Below are 14,997 nucleotides of genomic sequence, written 5' to 3'. Positions count from 1 at the left end.
ATGGCTGCCGAGGTGCTGCTGGCCCCGATGAAGTTTCCCAGGTCTGTGAGTAGCCTAGCTGGAGGGGCGGAATTGGAATGCCAGAGACTTGCTGCTGGTTAGAATTATCGGAATTGAAGATTTGTCACTGGCTAGAGTTGTTGGACTTGAAGCTACAGAGTTTGATGTTTTAAATCTTGTATTGGTTGAATGTTTTGCTATGCCCAATGCCATCTTTTGCAGTGTGAATATTTATTCTGTGTCATTATGGGTTTTTTGAGGTTATTTTTTGGTATTATGGCTCAGTTAAAAGATCTTGAACTATGGGGATATATGAACATCGTTGGAACTGATAAAAACTATGGGGACTTTAAAAGTCAGACTGAAAGCATTGTATTTTACATCATGTATAGATATCAGTTTATGGGGGCCAGGGGCGGAATGTGGTGGTTTGATTCAGGTGTCCCCCATAAACTTAGGTGTTCTGAATGCTAGGTTCCCAGCTGATGGAGATTTGGGAATTAATGCCTCCTGGAGGGAGTGTATTGTTGGGGCGGGCTTATGGGCTTTATAGCCAGTTTCCCCATGCCAGTGTTTGGCACACCCTCCTCTTGCTGTGGTCCATCTTATGTTGGCCAGGGGGTGATGTCCACCTTCTTCTCATGCCATTGATTTCCCCTGCCATCGTGGAGCTTCCCCTCGAGCCTGTAAGCCAAATAAACCTCTTTTTCCCAGAAGCTGCTCTTGGTTGGGTGATTTCTAACAGCAATGTGAACCAGACTGCAACACCCCCTAATGTTTAATCTGTTTTGAAAAGAAATATTTATTAGTTATTTGCAAGCAGAGAGAGGAGGGAAGGAGAGAATGAGTGTGCCAGAGCTTCTGCAAATGAACTCCAAATGTATTGCCACCTTGTACATCTGGCTATATGTGGGTATTGGAGGATTGAACATGGGTCTTCAGGTTTTGCAAGCAAGCTGCTTTAACTGCTGAGCAACCTCTCCAGCCCTAATTATTTTTTTCTTTTCTTTTTTTTGGGGTTTTCAAAGTAGGGTCTTGCTTTAGCGCAGGCTGACCTGGAATTCACTATGTACTCTCAGGCTGGCCTTGAACTCATGACAGTCCTCCTACCTCTCTGCCTCGCAAGTGCTGGGATTAAAGGTGTGCACCAGGGCTGGAGTGATGGCTTAGCAGTTAAGCGCTTGCCTGTGAAACCTAAGGACCCAGGTTCGAGGCTCGATTCCCCAGGATCCACTTTAGCCAGATGCACAAGGGGTCACATGTGTCTGGAGTTCATTTGCAGTGGCTGGAAGCCCTGGCGCGCCCATTCTCTCTCTCGCTCTCTGCCTCTTTCTCTCTCTCTCTGTCGCTCTCAAATAAATAAAAATAAACAAAAAAAATTTAAAGATGTGCACCACCACACCTAGCCCAATTTTTAAAATATTTCATTTATTTTTCATCTATTTATTTGAGAGAGCTAGGCAGATAGACAGAGAGAATGGATGAACTAGGGCCTTCAGCCCCTGCAAACAAACTCCAGACACATGCACCACCTTGTGCATCTGGCTTACATGGGCCCTGGGGAATTGAACAGAGGTCCTTTGGCTTGGCAGGCAAATGCCTTAACCACTAAGCCATCTCTCCGTCCCCCCTCCTATATATGTACATACATACATATATATATATATATACATACACACACACTTATTTATTTTATTTTTATTATTTTTTAAATATATTTTTAAAATTTTTTATTTTTATTTAGTTATTTGACAGCGTCAGAGAGAGAGAAAGAGGCAGATAGAGAAAGAGGGAGAGAATGAGCGTGCCAGGGACTCTAGCCCCTGCGAACAAACTCCAGACGCGTGCGCCCCCTTGTGCATCTGGCTAATGTGGGCCCTGGGGAATCGAGCCTCGAACCGGGGTCCTTAGGCTTCACAGGCAAGCACCTAACCGCTAAGCCATCTCTCCAGCCCTTATTTTTATTTTTTTGGAGACACTCACACTGTAGCCCTAGCAGGCCCCATACTTGTTACATATCTACTGCAAGCTGGACTCAAAGTCATGGTATCTTTCTGCTTCAGTCTCCCACGTGCTGGCCTTACAGACAACTCACTGTCCAGTTTTTTTTTTTAAATTTTTATTAACATTTTCCATGATTATAAAATATATCCCATGGTAATTCCCTCCAGTTTTTTTTTAACTCAACTAACTGTAAAATATCTTTTAACATATATATATATATTGTTTTTTATTAAAAATTTCCATAATTGTAAACAATATCCCATGATAATTCCCTCCCTCCCCCCACTTTCCCCTTTGAAACTCCATTCTCCATCATATCCACTTCCCCTCTCAATCTCTCTTTTATTCTGATGTCATAATCTTTTCTTGTTTTATTTAAGTTTTTTTTTTATTTTTCATAATTAACAACTTCCATGATTGTAAACAATATCCCATGGTAATTTCTTCCCTCCCCCCACTTTCCCCTTTGAACCTCCACTGTCCATCAAATGCCCTCCCCCTCTCAATCAGTCTCTTTTATTTTGATGTCATGATCTTTTCCTCCTATTATGATGGACTTGTGTAGGTAGTATCAGGCACTGTGAGGTCATGGATATCCAGGCCATTTTGTGTCTGGAAGAGCCCATTGTAAGAAGCCCTACCCTTCCTTTGGCTCTTACATTCTTTCCTCCACCTCTTCTGCAATGGACCTGAGCCATGGAAGGTGTGATTGAGATATTTCAGTGCCTAGCACTCCTCTGTAATATCTTCTCAGCACCATGGTGCCTTCTGAGTCATCTATAAAATATCTTGAAGGAAACTACAATCACAGTGCCATCATCCATTTACTTACATGCATAGATAAATAGCTTCCTTTTCTGTTTTGTCTCTGTCCCTGCTAAAATATTAGTGTGTGGGGCTCAGGCATTCAGGCACATGTCCAGGTTACGCTTACTTTTGTCCCTGGAGAACTCTGATATTTTTATGCTGTGTCTGACCCACTGATGAAGGAAGCCAAGTGGGAAGCCAGCACTGGTTCAGAGGTGCTGCCGCTGCCCTCTGCTGGCACAGATGAGAACAACACAGGATGACTAGCTCTTGCCTACACCTTGTTCCTGCCCTTCGCTGCCTCCCCATTCTATATCTTCTGCCAAAAAAGGCCTTTTGTAAAGGAGAGGAGCTGTTAAGCATTGTATCCTGGGTCACTGCAGGTACTAATACTTGGAAAGGCTCATGTGCAGTGTCCATCCAGGGTGGGAAATGCATAAATGACAATTTGCAAAGTTAACTGATATCTGGGTAGAAGGATGGTAACTGAAGAAGGTTGCTTCCGAAGGTACTCTAGAGGCACTTGACACTCCAGAGGCACTTGAATAAAGGCAGCATTCCCTAGGTACCTTAGGTGGGCTCCCAAGACAATGAGTTTGAAAGGGGACACTATAGGGCTGTGTTTATTTTGAAGATCAGTCCTTTTTAAATGTTTTATTTTTATTTATTTATTTGCACTCCAGACACCATTTTTTAATAATTAATTTGTTATTATTATTTTGGGAGGGGGTTCGAGATAGGGTCTCAGTCTGGTCCAGGCTGACCTGGAATTAACTATGTAGTCTCAGGGTGCCCTCGAACTCACGGTGATCCTCCTACCTCTGCTTTCCAAGTGCTGGGATTAAGGCATGAGCCACCATGCCTGGCTTAATTAATTTATTTTTTATTAACCACTTTCATGATTATAAACAATAATCCCATGGTAATGCCCTCCCTCCCCCCACTTTCCCCTTTGAAACTCCACTCTCCATCATATCCTCTCCCCCTCTCAATCAGTCTCTCTTGTATTTTGATGTCATGATGTTTTATCTCCTATTATGATGATGCAGACACCAACTTGTGCATCTGGCTTATGTGGGTTCCTGGGGAATCAAACCTGGGTCCTTTGGCTTTGCAGGCATGCACCTTTACCACTAAGCCATCTCTCCAGCCCTGAAGATCAGTCCTTTAGACAGTACATGTGCATAGTTACAGCTCAGGTGTCCTTAGGGTCAAGTAGCCTCTGTTGTAAGGTACAGAGATAAGATGTCCCAGAGCCTTGCCTATTTCTTCTGTAGAAAACTTCTGTCTTAGTGCTTAGCTGTCCTGGGCAGTGTACCTGTAACCTGAGCGGGAGGATCAGGAGTTCAAGGCCAGTCTAGATTATTTGATACCTTGTCTTAAAAAAAAAGAAAGAAAGGGAGAGAGGGAGGGAGTGAGGGGAGGGGAGGCTGGAAAATCATAGACATCAGCTCCAGAAGTGAAAGAGCCATTGAGTGGAGGGGCAGAAGTCCCACACTCCAGGGTCCCTGTGTACATTCCTGCTACCAGCTGTGTCTCGAGATAGTAATCAGCAAAGATCCACAGAGAAAATAGTGTAGAAATCCTGAGGGAGATGGAATGGTGGGGGGAGGGAGGAGATGGGGAGAGAGGGCCTACATTCTAGCTCAAGTCAAAAAAATCTCTAGACCAAAGTTTACTCAGAAAACTGAGAGCAAAATTGTAATTCCTTTTCTTCAGTGCCTCCTTTCGCACTTGAACTTTTTTTTGAAAAGTATATTTATTTATTTATTTATTTGACAGATAAAGGGAGAGAGAGAGAGAACGGGCACACCAGGGCCTCCAGCCACTGCAAACAAACTCCAGATGCATGTGCCCCCTTGTGCATCTGGCTAACGTGGGTCCTGGGGAATCAAACCAGGGTCCTTTGGCTTTGTAGGCAAATGCCTTAACTGCTAAGCCATCCCTCCAGCCCTCACAATTGAACTTTTTTTTTTTTTTAAATTTATTTATTTGAGAGCGACAGACACAGAGAGAAAGACAGATAGAGGGAGAGAGAGAGAGAATGGGCGCGCCAGGGCTTCCAGCCTCTGCAAACGAACTCCAGACGCATGCACCCCCTTGTGCATCTGGCTAACGTGGGACCTGGGGAACCGAGCCTCGAACCGGGGTCCTTAGGCTTCACAGGCAAGCGCTTAACCGCTAAGCCATCTCTCCAGCCCCACAATTGAACTTTTTATTGATCTGGTTTTGGTGCTTGTGGCTGGTAGGTAGGGATTCCCTTTCTTATTTTTCTGTATGGAAAACCTGGAGCCCCAATACTATTACCAAATAATGTTTTTTTCTCACTGTAAGGTGGCTTGTGTGCCAAGTATTCCTGGGCATTTCTGATCTGTTCTCTTGGCGCATTTGTCTGTCCTGTTCAGGACTATTTTAACAATTTTTTTTTTATTTGCAAGCAGAGAGAGAAAATAAACAGAGAGAATGGTCATTCCAGGCTCCAGCTGCTGCAAATGAACTCCAGATGCATGTGCCACTTTGCGCATCTGGCTTTATGTATATACTGGGGAATCGGACCCAGGACGTTAGGCTTTGCAGGCAAGTGCCTAAATCACTGAGCCATCTCTCTAGCCCCTGTTCAGTATTATTTTAACTGTAGCATTATATTTAGCATCAGTAATGGTCGTAAGAGTCTCCCATTTCATTCTTCTCCTTCTATTAGAATTTCAGATCAGAGCCAGATGTAGTGGCACAAGCCTTTAATCCCATCACTTGAGAGGCAGAAGTAGGAGAATTGCTGTAAGTTTGAGGTCACCCTGAGACTACATAGTGAATTCAAGGTCAGCTTGGGTTAGAGCAAGACCCTACCTTAGACAAAAAAAAAAAAAAAAATTCAGGTCAGCCTTCTATTTTCCTCGGAAGAAAAACTACTGGTTAAGAATTTTATTAGGGGACTAGAGAGATGGCACAATGCCTAACAACCCGAGTTCAATTCCCCAGTATTCATCTAAAAACAAACCAAAATTTTTTTTTTATTAGAATTGAGGTCTAGGAAGATGGTTCAATGGTTAAAGTCGCTTGCTTGCAAAGCCTGCTGACCCAGGTTCAATTCCCAAAACACACATGTAAGCTAGACACAAAAAAGTGATACAAGTGTTTGGTGTTTGTAGCTGCAAGAGACCCTGGCACTCCCCGCCCCCAACTCATGGCAAATAAATAAAAAATTAAAGAAGGACTTTATGAGAATTGCATTAAGTAGTTGGGCATGGTGATACATGCATTTAATCCCTTCTGGAGTGAGGCTGAGGTAGAACCACCATGAGTTCAAGGCTGTCCTAGGGCTACAGAGTAAGTTCCAGAAATACCTGGGCTACTCTGAGACCCTTCCTCTTAAAAACGAACAAAGCTGGGCTTGGTGGCACATGCCTTTAATAACCCAGCACTCAGGAGGGAGAGATAGGACTGCTATAAATTCAAGGCCAGCCTGAGACTACATAGTGAATTTCAGATCAGTCTGGGCTAAAGCGAGACTCTACCTTGAGGGAGTGGGGAAAGAATTGCATTATTTTTATAGATGAGCTTAGGTGAGGATGGACATCTGAATTATTTCTTGAATGTTATTTTGCTCCCATTGTTTCCTTCTGCAAGTTTAAAATGTTATAAACCCTCCAAATTTCAGTGACTTTTTCATCTCTAGTTGGATCTTTTAAAATCTGCTTGATTGGGATGGAGAGATGGCTTAGCCATGGCATTTGCCTGCAAAGCCAAAGGATCCAGTTTCAAATCCCCAGGACCCACGTAAGCGAGATGCACAAGGGGGCGCATGAGTCTGGAGTTTGTTTGCAGTGGCTGCAGGCCCTAAGTGCCCATTCTCTATCTGCCTGTTTCTCTCCTCTCTCTCTCTTTCTCTCTCTTTCAAGTAAATAAATAAAATCTTCTTGATTGTTCATTGGAATTTCCTTACTCATAATTCATATGTTTGTTGTTCTTGATAATTTGATGTTGTTCACTCTAGCCCAGGCTGTCCTGGAACTCACTCTGTAGCCCAGGCTGGCCTCCGCTCATGGTGAGCCTCCTGTGCTAGGATTAAAGGTGTGTGCCACTATACCTGGCCTGACTCATATTTATTTTATTTATTTGCGAAAGACAGAGAAAAAGGCAGGCAGGCGGAGAGAGAGAGAGAGAGAATGAATGTGTGTATGGGCACACCATGGCCTCCTGCCCTGCAAAGGGAGCTTCAGATGCAAGCACCACTGTGTGCATCTGGCTGCTGGGGAACCCAGGCTTTCAGGCTTTGTAAGCAAGTGTGTTTAACTGCTGAGCCATCTCTCCAGGCTCATATTTTAAAGGCTCTTTATTGCTTAAATTTGGTATTTCCTTTTATTTGTTTGTTTGAAAGAGAAAGAGGCAGATAGAAAGAGAATGGGTGTGCCATGGCCTGTAGCCCCGCAAATGAACTCCAGATGCATGTGCTACCTTGTGCATCTGGTTTACATGGATTCTGGGGAATCAAACCTGGGTCCTTTTGTTTTGCAGGCAAAGGTCTTAACTGCTAAGCCATCTTTCCAGCCAAATTTGGTATTTTCTTTTTTTTTTTTTTTTTTAAGGTAGGGTCTCACTCTAGCCCAGGCTAACCTGGAATTCACTATGTAGTCTCAGGGTGGCCTCGAACTCATGACGATCCTCCTACCTCTGCCTCCCAAGTGCCGGGATTAAAGGTGTACACCACCATGCCTGACCAAATTTGGTATTTTCTAACCGGACTGTAAGTCCCAATCTGACATCTTGGTAGTCTGATTCTTCTGTCTGCTGTTTCTGATGGCTCATGCTAAATTTCCTTGCAGATTGTGACTTTTTGTTGTGGAGGTTATTATTTTTTAACATGTTATTTTTATTTATTTATTTGAGAGGAGAGAAATCAGCAGGTAGAGGGAGAGAGTGAAAGAGAGAGAGAATGGGCATGCCATGGCCTCCAACCACTGCAGATGAACTCCAGATGTATGTGCCCCCTTGTGCATCTGGATTATGTGGGTCCTGGGGAATCAAACCTGTGTCCTTTGGCTTTGCAGGCAAGTGCCTTAACCGTTAAGCCATCCCTCCAGCCCCTGGAGGTTATTTTTTAGATAGGGTTTTACTCTGGAACCCAGGCTGGAGGGGAGCTCACTCTGTAACACATGCTGATCTCAAACATGTGACCATCCTGCCTTTTCCTCCTGAACACTGGTGTCATCACATCTGACTAGTCTGTTCCTCTTTCCCTCCCTCCCTTCCTTTCTGCTACCTCACTTATTTTCCTTGAAACTTCTCTTGGTTTTATTTGACTGTAAGTAAGAGAATCTCATACCAGCTCAGATTGGCTTTAGACTTGCAACAATCCTGCCTCAGCCTTCTAGTGTTGGGATTATAAGCATGTGCCACTCCTGACTCTGCTAGGTATTTTCAAGGCCTGACTTGACATTGTTTTCTCCAAGGAGGATTCACATCTCCCAGAGAAGCGTGTCCATACTGGTAGCTATGAATTCAGAGTACGAGCCACAGGATTTAGTTAAACCTGAGGCAGAACCCTCTGTTCTTGCTCCCTCCTCAGTCTGGTGATCTCAGACAAGCCATTTAATCTGGCTATGTCTGCACTATCAGCTGTGCAGTGGTATCTTAATATCTTCTGCCCCAGATCTTTGAGATGGAGAGAAGAGTGTACTGAAGTAAAGTGCTCGTGTGGGTTCTTTCTGGCACATTTGATGGCCAGTGAATGCTGCTTTTGTGCCCTGAGTTCTCCACCCCAGGCAGTAGGAGCAGCCAGTAGTGAGTGGCCGTGGGTGTGAGTGCTGCCACCTCTCCTGCAAACCCCTGGTCTTCAGCTGTCAGGAGTTGCCCCTCTTGATGTCTTTGAGAGTCGAGCTAATTCTGTGCTTAGTCTTGACCATCATTGTTTGGGGTTGTCTGGCAGTCACTTGGAACTAAGTGACAACAACAACAAAAAAAATCATTTGACGGGGCGATGGCTCAGTGGTTAAATGTGCTTGCTGCACAAGTCTGCACACAGAGGCTGCATCCCCAGAATCCACAGAAAGCTGGACACAGAGCACTAGCGTTTAATCCCAGCAGGCCTGTGGCAATGGGAGGTGGAATCAAGAGAATCCCAAACTCACAGGCCTGGCCTTCCTACCACCACAAGTAAGAGAGCCTCTGTCTCAAGCACTGTGGAAGCTGAGGACCAGCGCCTTGGTGTTCTCGCCTGGGTTCAGTTCTATTGCCACAAAAAAGTTCCTTACAACTGTCTACATGGCAGTACATTAATCACAAGATAGTCAAACAACTTATAATTTTTAGTCATATGGAAAGTTCATGGTAATATAAATAGGAAATATGAAGAAAATTTTATTTTTTGGGCAGGGGGTTAAGGTAGGGTCTCACTCTAGCTCAGGCTGACCTGGAATTCACTCTGTAGTCTCAGGTTGGCCTTGAACTCACAGTGCTCCTCCTACCTCTGCCTCCCGAGTGCTGGGATTAAAGGTGTGAGCCACACCTGGCTTAAGAAAATGTTATATTGACATGAAAGTATATTTTACTTTTTTTTAAAATTATTTATTTATTTATTTGAGAGCAACAGACACAGAGAGAAAGACCGATAGAGGGAGAGAGAGAGAATGGGCGCGCCAGGGCTTCCAGCCTCTGCAAACGAACTCCAGACGCGTGCACCCCCTTGTGCATCTGGCTAACGTGGGACCTGGGGAAGCGAGCCTCGAACCGGGGTCCTTAGGCTTCACAGGCAAGCACTTAACCGCTAAGCCATCTCTCCAGCCCTATATTTTACTTTCTTTCTGGATTAAGAGATTGAAACAATACCGGTGGAGCTAGGGAGGTGGCTTAGTGGGTGGAAGCGCTTGATGTGCAAGTGTGATGGTCTGTGTTAGGGTCCCCGAACCCACAGGAAGCTGGACGCCATAGTGCAAGCGTCTGAATAGTGCAGTTCTAAGCAATTTCACTCCAGGATAGCACAGTTCAGACAGCGGCCAGAGACTGGGCTTTGGAGTCAGAAAACCTCCCATTAAGTTGGTATAGTGACAAACTCTCTGGGTCCTAGTTCCCCTTCTTTTGTGTTTTTGAGGAATCTCTGTGGGTTAGTACTGGCCTAACATGCACGAAGCCCACTGTCTGATTCCTAGCATTATCAATAAAAAGAAGAATGAATCTGAAGTATCTACCTATGATGGTAATGTTACTGGGCAAAACTTTGTTTTGTTTCTCTTTGTTTATTTGGTTGATTGGGTTTTTCAAGGTAATCCCAGGCTGGACTTGAACTCATAGCCATCCTCCTGCCTGGGTCTCCTGAGTGCTGGAATTAAAAGCGTGCACTACCACACCCAGGCCCAGCTTCTTATCAAAGGAAAGAATTTGAAAGACAGTTTATGTAGAAGTTTAGTGAAAGCAATGCACTACAGATTGAGATTGAGTCTTTATATATATCCTAGATATATGTGTGTGTGTATATATATAAATAAGTGTATACACACACACACACACACACACACATCTGTGTATGTCTTTGTTTGTTTGTTTTGGGTTTTCAAGGTAGGGTCTCACTTTATCCCAGGTTAACCTGGAATTCACTATGTAGTCTCAAGATGGCCTTGAACTCGCAGCAATCCACCTACCTCTGCCTCCCAAATGCTGGGATTAAAGGTGTGCACCAACATGCCTGGCCTCAATTTTTTGAAATTTTATTTTAGTTATATTACTATTGTCCCCTACAACTGCTGTTACCCTGGGGGTCCTCCTCAGTGGCATTATGGTAATTACTATGGGGTCATGAAGGCCTCAGTCTGTCCCTGTGGAGGAGCAGGGGGACTTGTCTCAGGGTATTCCTACCTGCTCTGTGGCTCTTAAAATATCTCTGCCCCTTCTAACACAACGTTCCCTGAGTCATGGCAGTCTTGTTGGCAGTCTGATTTAGTACTGAGTTATTTGTAGTCTCTGGATTTCTGCTTTCATAGGTCTTGATTATTCTAAGTGTCTGACACTATCAACGTGGGGCTGGTTGTCAACACCTCGGATTTTGAGATTTGATCTATTTCCCTGCTGGCCATATGGGGTGACACCCTCTCCATGTTGGGTAGCTGCAGCTCCCAGCCAGTCATGCTGTCAAGAGGGAAACAGCTAACAGTGGTGGACTGTGTTACTTAGCTGTTCTAGTTATCTATAGATTACACGCACTGCACATTTTTGTCTTAGGATATTTTCTTTTTTGGGGGGGGTTTCGAGGTAGGGTCTCACTCTGGTCCAGGCTGTCTTAGGATATTTTCACTTTAGCTTGATGTAGTAGACAGTAGGAGAGGAAGGGGTTTGTCTCAAGTTTAGATTACAGATCTGGGGGGATGTCCCAGCAGTGGTGGGAGAAGCTGCTTCCATGCGTCCAAGCAGAGAAAAGCAAGCAAACAGCCTGTAAAAAACAAAAGCAGCCAGGTGTGGTGGGGAATGCCTTTAATCCCAGCACTCAGAGGCAGAGGTAGGAGGATCGTCATGAGTTCAAGGCTACCCTGCAAGTACATAGTGAATTCCAGATCAGCCTGGGTTAGAGTGAGACCCTACCTCAAAAAAATAAAAGCAGCAAGCAGGTTGGAGAGATGGCTTAGCGGTTAAACGCTTGCCTGTGAATCCTAAGGATCCCAGTTCCAGAAATCAGATCTGCCTCCAGTGACATCTCCTCCAGCCAGGCAGCTGGAGATCCAAGTTACAAATTTTATCTGAGTCTATGGGTCATGTACGTTCAAACTACCATAGACGGGTTTAGTGGTACAGCCCCTTTGTAAGTAAAAGAACATCTTGTATATATTTGGCTGAAAAAAATAGATTTCTTTTTTTTTTTTAAAATTGTTTATTTATTTATTTGAGAGTGACAGACACAGAGAGAAAGACAGAGGGAGCGAAAGAGTGGGCACGCCAGGGCTTCCAGCCTCTACAAACGAACTCCAGGCGCGTGCGCCCCCTTGTGCATCTGGCTAACGTGGGACCTGGGGAACCGAGCCTCGAACCGGGGTCCTTAGGCTTCACAGGCAAGCGCTTAACCGCTAAGCCATCTCTCCAGCCCAAAAATAGATTTCTAAGTTCAGTTTCTAGACTTTTCCCTGCTATTTAAAAAGGACCCCATGTTTTAAATATGTAGGGACCAGTTAAACTGGGTGCTTGGCTGGCTAGGGCATGGTCAGGGTAAAGGGCCAGGAGGAGGACAGATTGCTGTCCCAATTATTTCAGAGATGCTGAACCTCTCTCTCTCTCTTGTGCAGGGCGCAATGAACCCCTGAAGAAGGAGCGGCTTAAGTGGAAGAGCGACTACCCCATGACTGATGGCCAGCTGCGGAGCAAGCGGGATGAGTTCTGGGACACAGCACCTGCCTTTGAGGGCCGCAAGGAGATCTGGGATGCTCTCAAGGCTGCTGCCTATGCTGCAGAGGCTAATGACCATGAGCTGGCTCAGGCCATCCTGGATGGAGCCAGCATCACCCTGCCTCACGGTAAGTAGACAGGGCCAGGGCTTTATCCTTGTGGGAACTGGGTGTGGGGGTGAGGGGGTCATTAGCACAGTTTAGTGCTGGAGGAGGGGCAGCCATGCCAAGAGTTTCTGTCCAAGCCAGTAGAGGCACGAGAGTATTGACTTTGTTCTTGTTCTTCTGAGCATGGACCAAGAGGGAAGGACAAAGATGAAATGCATAAAGATAGACATGGTAGTACATATCTGTAATTACAGCATTTGGGAGAGGGGGTGGAGGTGGGATAAATCAGAAGTTCAAGGTCATCACTCATTACAAGTTGGAGGCCAGCCTGGATGACATGAAAATTTATCTAAAAAAAAAAAAAAATCCCAGGCATTAATCCCAGCATTCAGGAGGCTGAGATGGCAGGATTACCAAGTGAGTTTTTATTTATTTGAGAGTGAGAATGAGCATGTCAGGGCCTCTTGCCTCTGCAAATGAACTTCAGATGCATGCAGCACTGTTTGTCTGGCTTAATGTGGGTAATGGGGAGTCAAACCCAGACAGGCAGGCTTTGCAAGCAAGCACCTTTAACCACTGAGCAATCTCTCCAGCCCAGAACTAGGTCTTGAATGCTTCCTTTTCTCATCTTGTGACCTTTCCCAAAGCTGTGTGACTCTAAACACGGCACTTTGCATATGAAGTCCCGAGCCCCTTGCAACTGCAGAAAGAAATGCCTCTCAGGAAAGTGCAGTGATATCACCTAGCCCAGTTCCAGCACCCAGGGTGCTCAAGACTCAGGTATTGCACCAGTAGGGACATCGCATCAAAGCCCAGCCCAGCAGCTGTATGTGCACTCAGCAGAGTTGTTGGGTGAACAAATGAAAAGTATCAAGTCAGGACTGGTTGAGCCAGGACACCTGTGTTCCTCTGGTTGTAAGGCTGTCTTGGGGCTGTGAGGTGGCCATTTGGGATGAAGTAATCTGATTATACCACTGTAACAAAGTACCACAGAAAGGCAGTCTGAAATAGCAGACATTTGTTTCTGGAGGCTTGGAAACCCAAAACCAGGGTGCAGGCTGCTTTAGTTTCTGGTGAGGATTTTCTTCCTGTCTTGCAAATGGCTACCTTTTTTCTGTGTCCTTAAATGGCAGGTATGAAGGAAAGAGATGGGAAGGGGTAGAGTTCTCTGGTCTCCTGTAAGAAAACTAATCCTGTCAGATTATTGCAGCACTCTGATGACCTCATGTAACACCAGCCCAGTCACATTGGAGCTTAAGGTTTCAGCACAGGAATTGTTGGGACACAGCATTTGGTGCATGATGCCATGACTGATGGCCTGCCTTTCCCACAGGCACCCTCTGCGAATGCTATGATGAGCTGGGCAATCGCTATCAGCTGCCCATCTACTGCCTGTCACCCCCAGTGAATCTGCTGCTGGAGCACACGGAGGAGGAGAGCCTGGAGCCCCCCGAGCCCACAGCCAGCGTGCGCCGTGAATTCCCACTGAAGGTGCGCCTTTCCACAGGCAAGGACGTGAGGCTCAGCGCCAGTCTGCCCGACACAGTGGGCCAGCTCAAGAGGCAGCTCCACAGTCTGGAGGGCATTGAGCCATCCTGGCAGCGATGGTTCTTCTCTGGGAAGCTGCTCACAGACCGCACACGGCTCCAGGAAACCAAGATCCAGAAAGATTTTGTCATCCAGGTCATCATCAACCAGCCCCCACCACCCCAGGACTGATGGACTACAGACTCCTGGGTAGAGGCCTCAGAGGGCCTCCACAGGGCTAGCATCCCCCTCCCGGCCTGGAGCACAAGGCCCCCACCCTGCTGCTGCTTCCCAGTGCTGTTGTTTTCTTCAGGGGCGGGGGCACCTCCCATGGCCCTACCATATGGCTCTGAGTGAGCTTTGAAAGGGACCTTACCTCCCAGCGGTCCTGGGACCACCAGTGCTTAGCACCCAGGGAGCAGTGCAGCCGCACACGGGCCTTGCCACCCCAGGCCCTCTACCCTGCGTCTTCTGCATCAGGTTCGAGCCTTGGGGCCCAGTTGGGTGGCCCTGGAGCCTGGATCTGCTGGTGCTGCCACTGTGCTCACTCCAGTTTTCTGCTCAGGGTCAGAAGCATTGCTGTCTCCTTCCTCTGCCCTCACCATAACTCTGCCCTGGGCACAGTGCCAGTTCCTTGGAGGAGAGGAAACCACCAGTAAGCCCCAGGGCACAGAGAGCCTGAGGTAGGCCTATACCTCTTCCCTGCAGCCAGCACAATCAGCAGAGATGAGGCACGAGGCCGTGTGGCTGGGCTTTGTGGTAGAAGTCTGCACAGGGCCGTCTCCTGGCTATAGTCCAGGCAGTAGGGGGTCCTGCAGCCTGGACATGGCTTCCCAGCAGGGCCTTGTGTACAGATACATCTACATATTGGTCAATAAAGCCTTTTGCTCCTTCTGTCTTGCCTGACATTTGAATTCTGCAGCATGGTGGGCACCAGAGTTCCTGCAGGTATGAGAAAGTGGGCACAGCAAACATGCGCTGCTACTGTTCTGGGTCCAGCTCCTCTTGTGTGCCCATGGGCCTCAGGGAAAGCCACTTCGCCTCTGAACCCACTTGGCTTTTCTTTGAAGTGGACATGACACACCCGCCCCTCCTGCAGCAGTTGCTGGAGGTGAAGTGGGAACAGATGTGGAAGTGCTGTGGAAGAGAAGCAGCACCCAGGCACGCAGCCTCCGCTGCAGGAGAGGGC

At 46.4% G+C, this 14,997-nt stretch overlaps 1 protein-coding gene across 1 annotated transcript in view; it reads left to right on the top strand.

Annotated features, from left to right (window-relative positions):
* Positions 1–14,702, top strand: part of Ubtd1 (ubiquitin domain containing 1) — a 72,395-nt gene extending 57,693 nt beyond the window's left edge. The window contains exons 2-3 of the mRNA XM_004669906.2: positions 12,075–12,302; positions 13,615–14,702. Of these exons, the coding sequence (XP_004669963.1) occupies positions 12,075–12,302; positions 13,615–14,000 (614 nt within the window). The 3' untranslated portion in view covers positions 14,001–14,702. The remainder of the gene's footprint in view (positions 1–12,074; positions 12,303–13,614) is intronic.
* The last annotated feature ends 295 nt before the right edge of the window (positions 14,703–14,997 follow it).

The sequence above is a fragment of the Jaculus jaculus genome, chromosome 1, assembly GCF_020740685.1.
Source record: "Jaculus jaculus isolate mJacJac1 chromosome 1, mJacJac1.mat.Y.cur, whole genome shotgun sequence".
Lineage (NCBI taxonomy): Eukaryota > Metazoa > Chordata > Mammalia > Rodentia > Dipodidae > Jaculus > Jaculus jaculus.
Note: the sequence above shows the minus strand (reverse complement) of the source record. Positions and strands in the feature narration are given on the sequence as shown.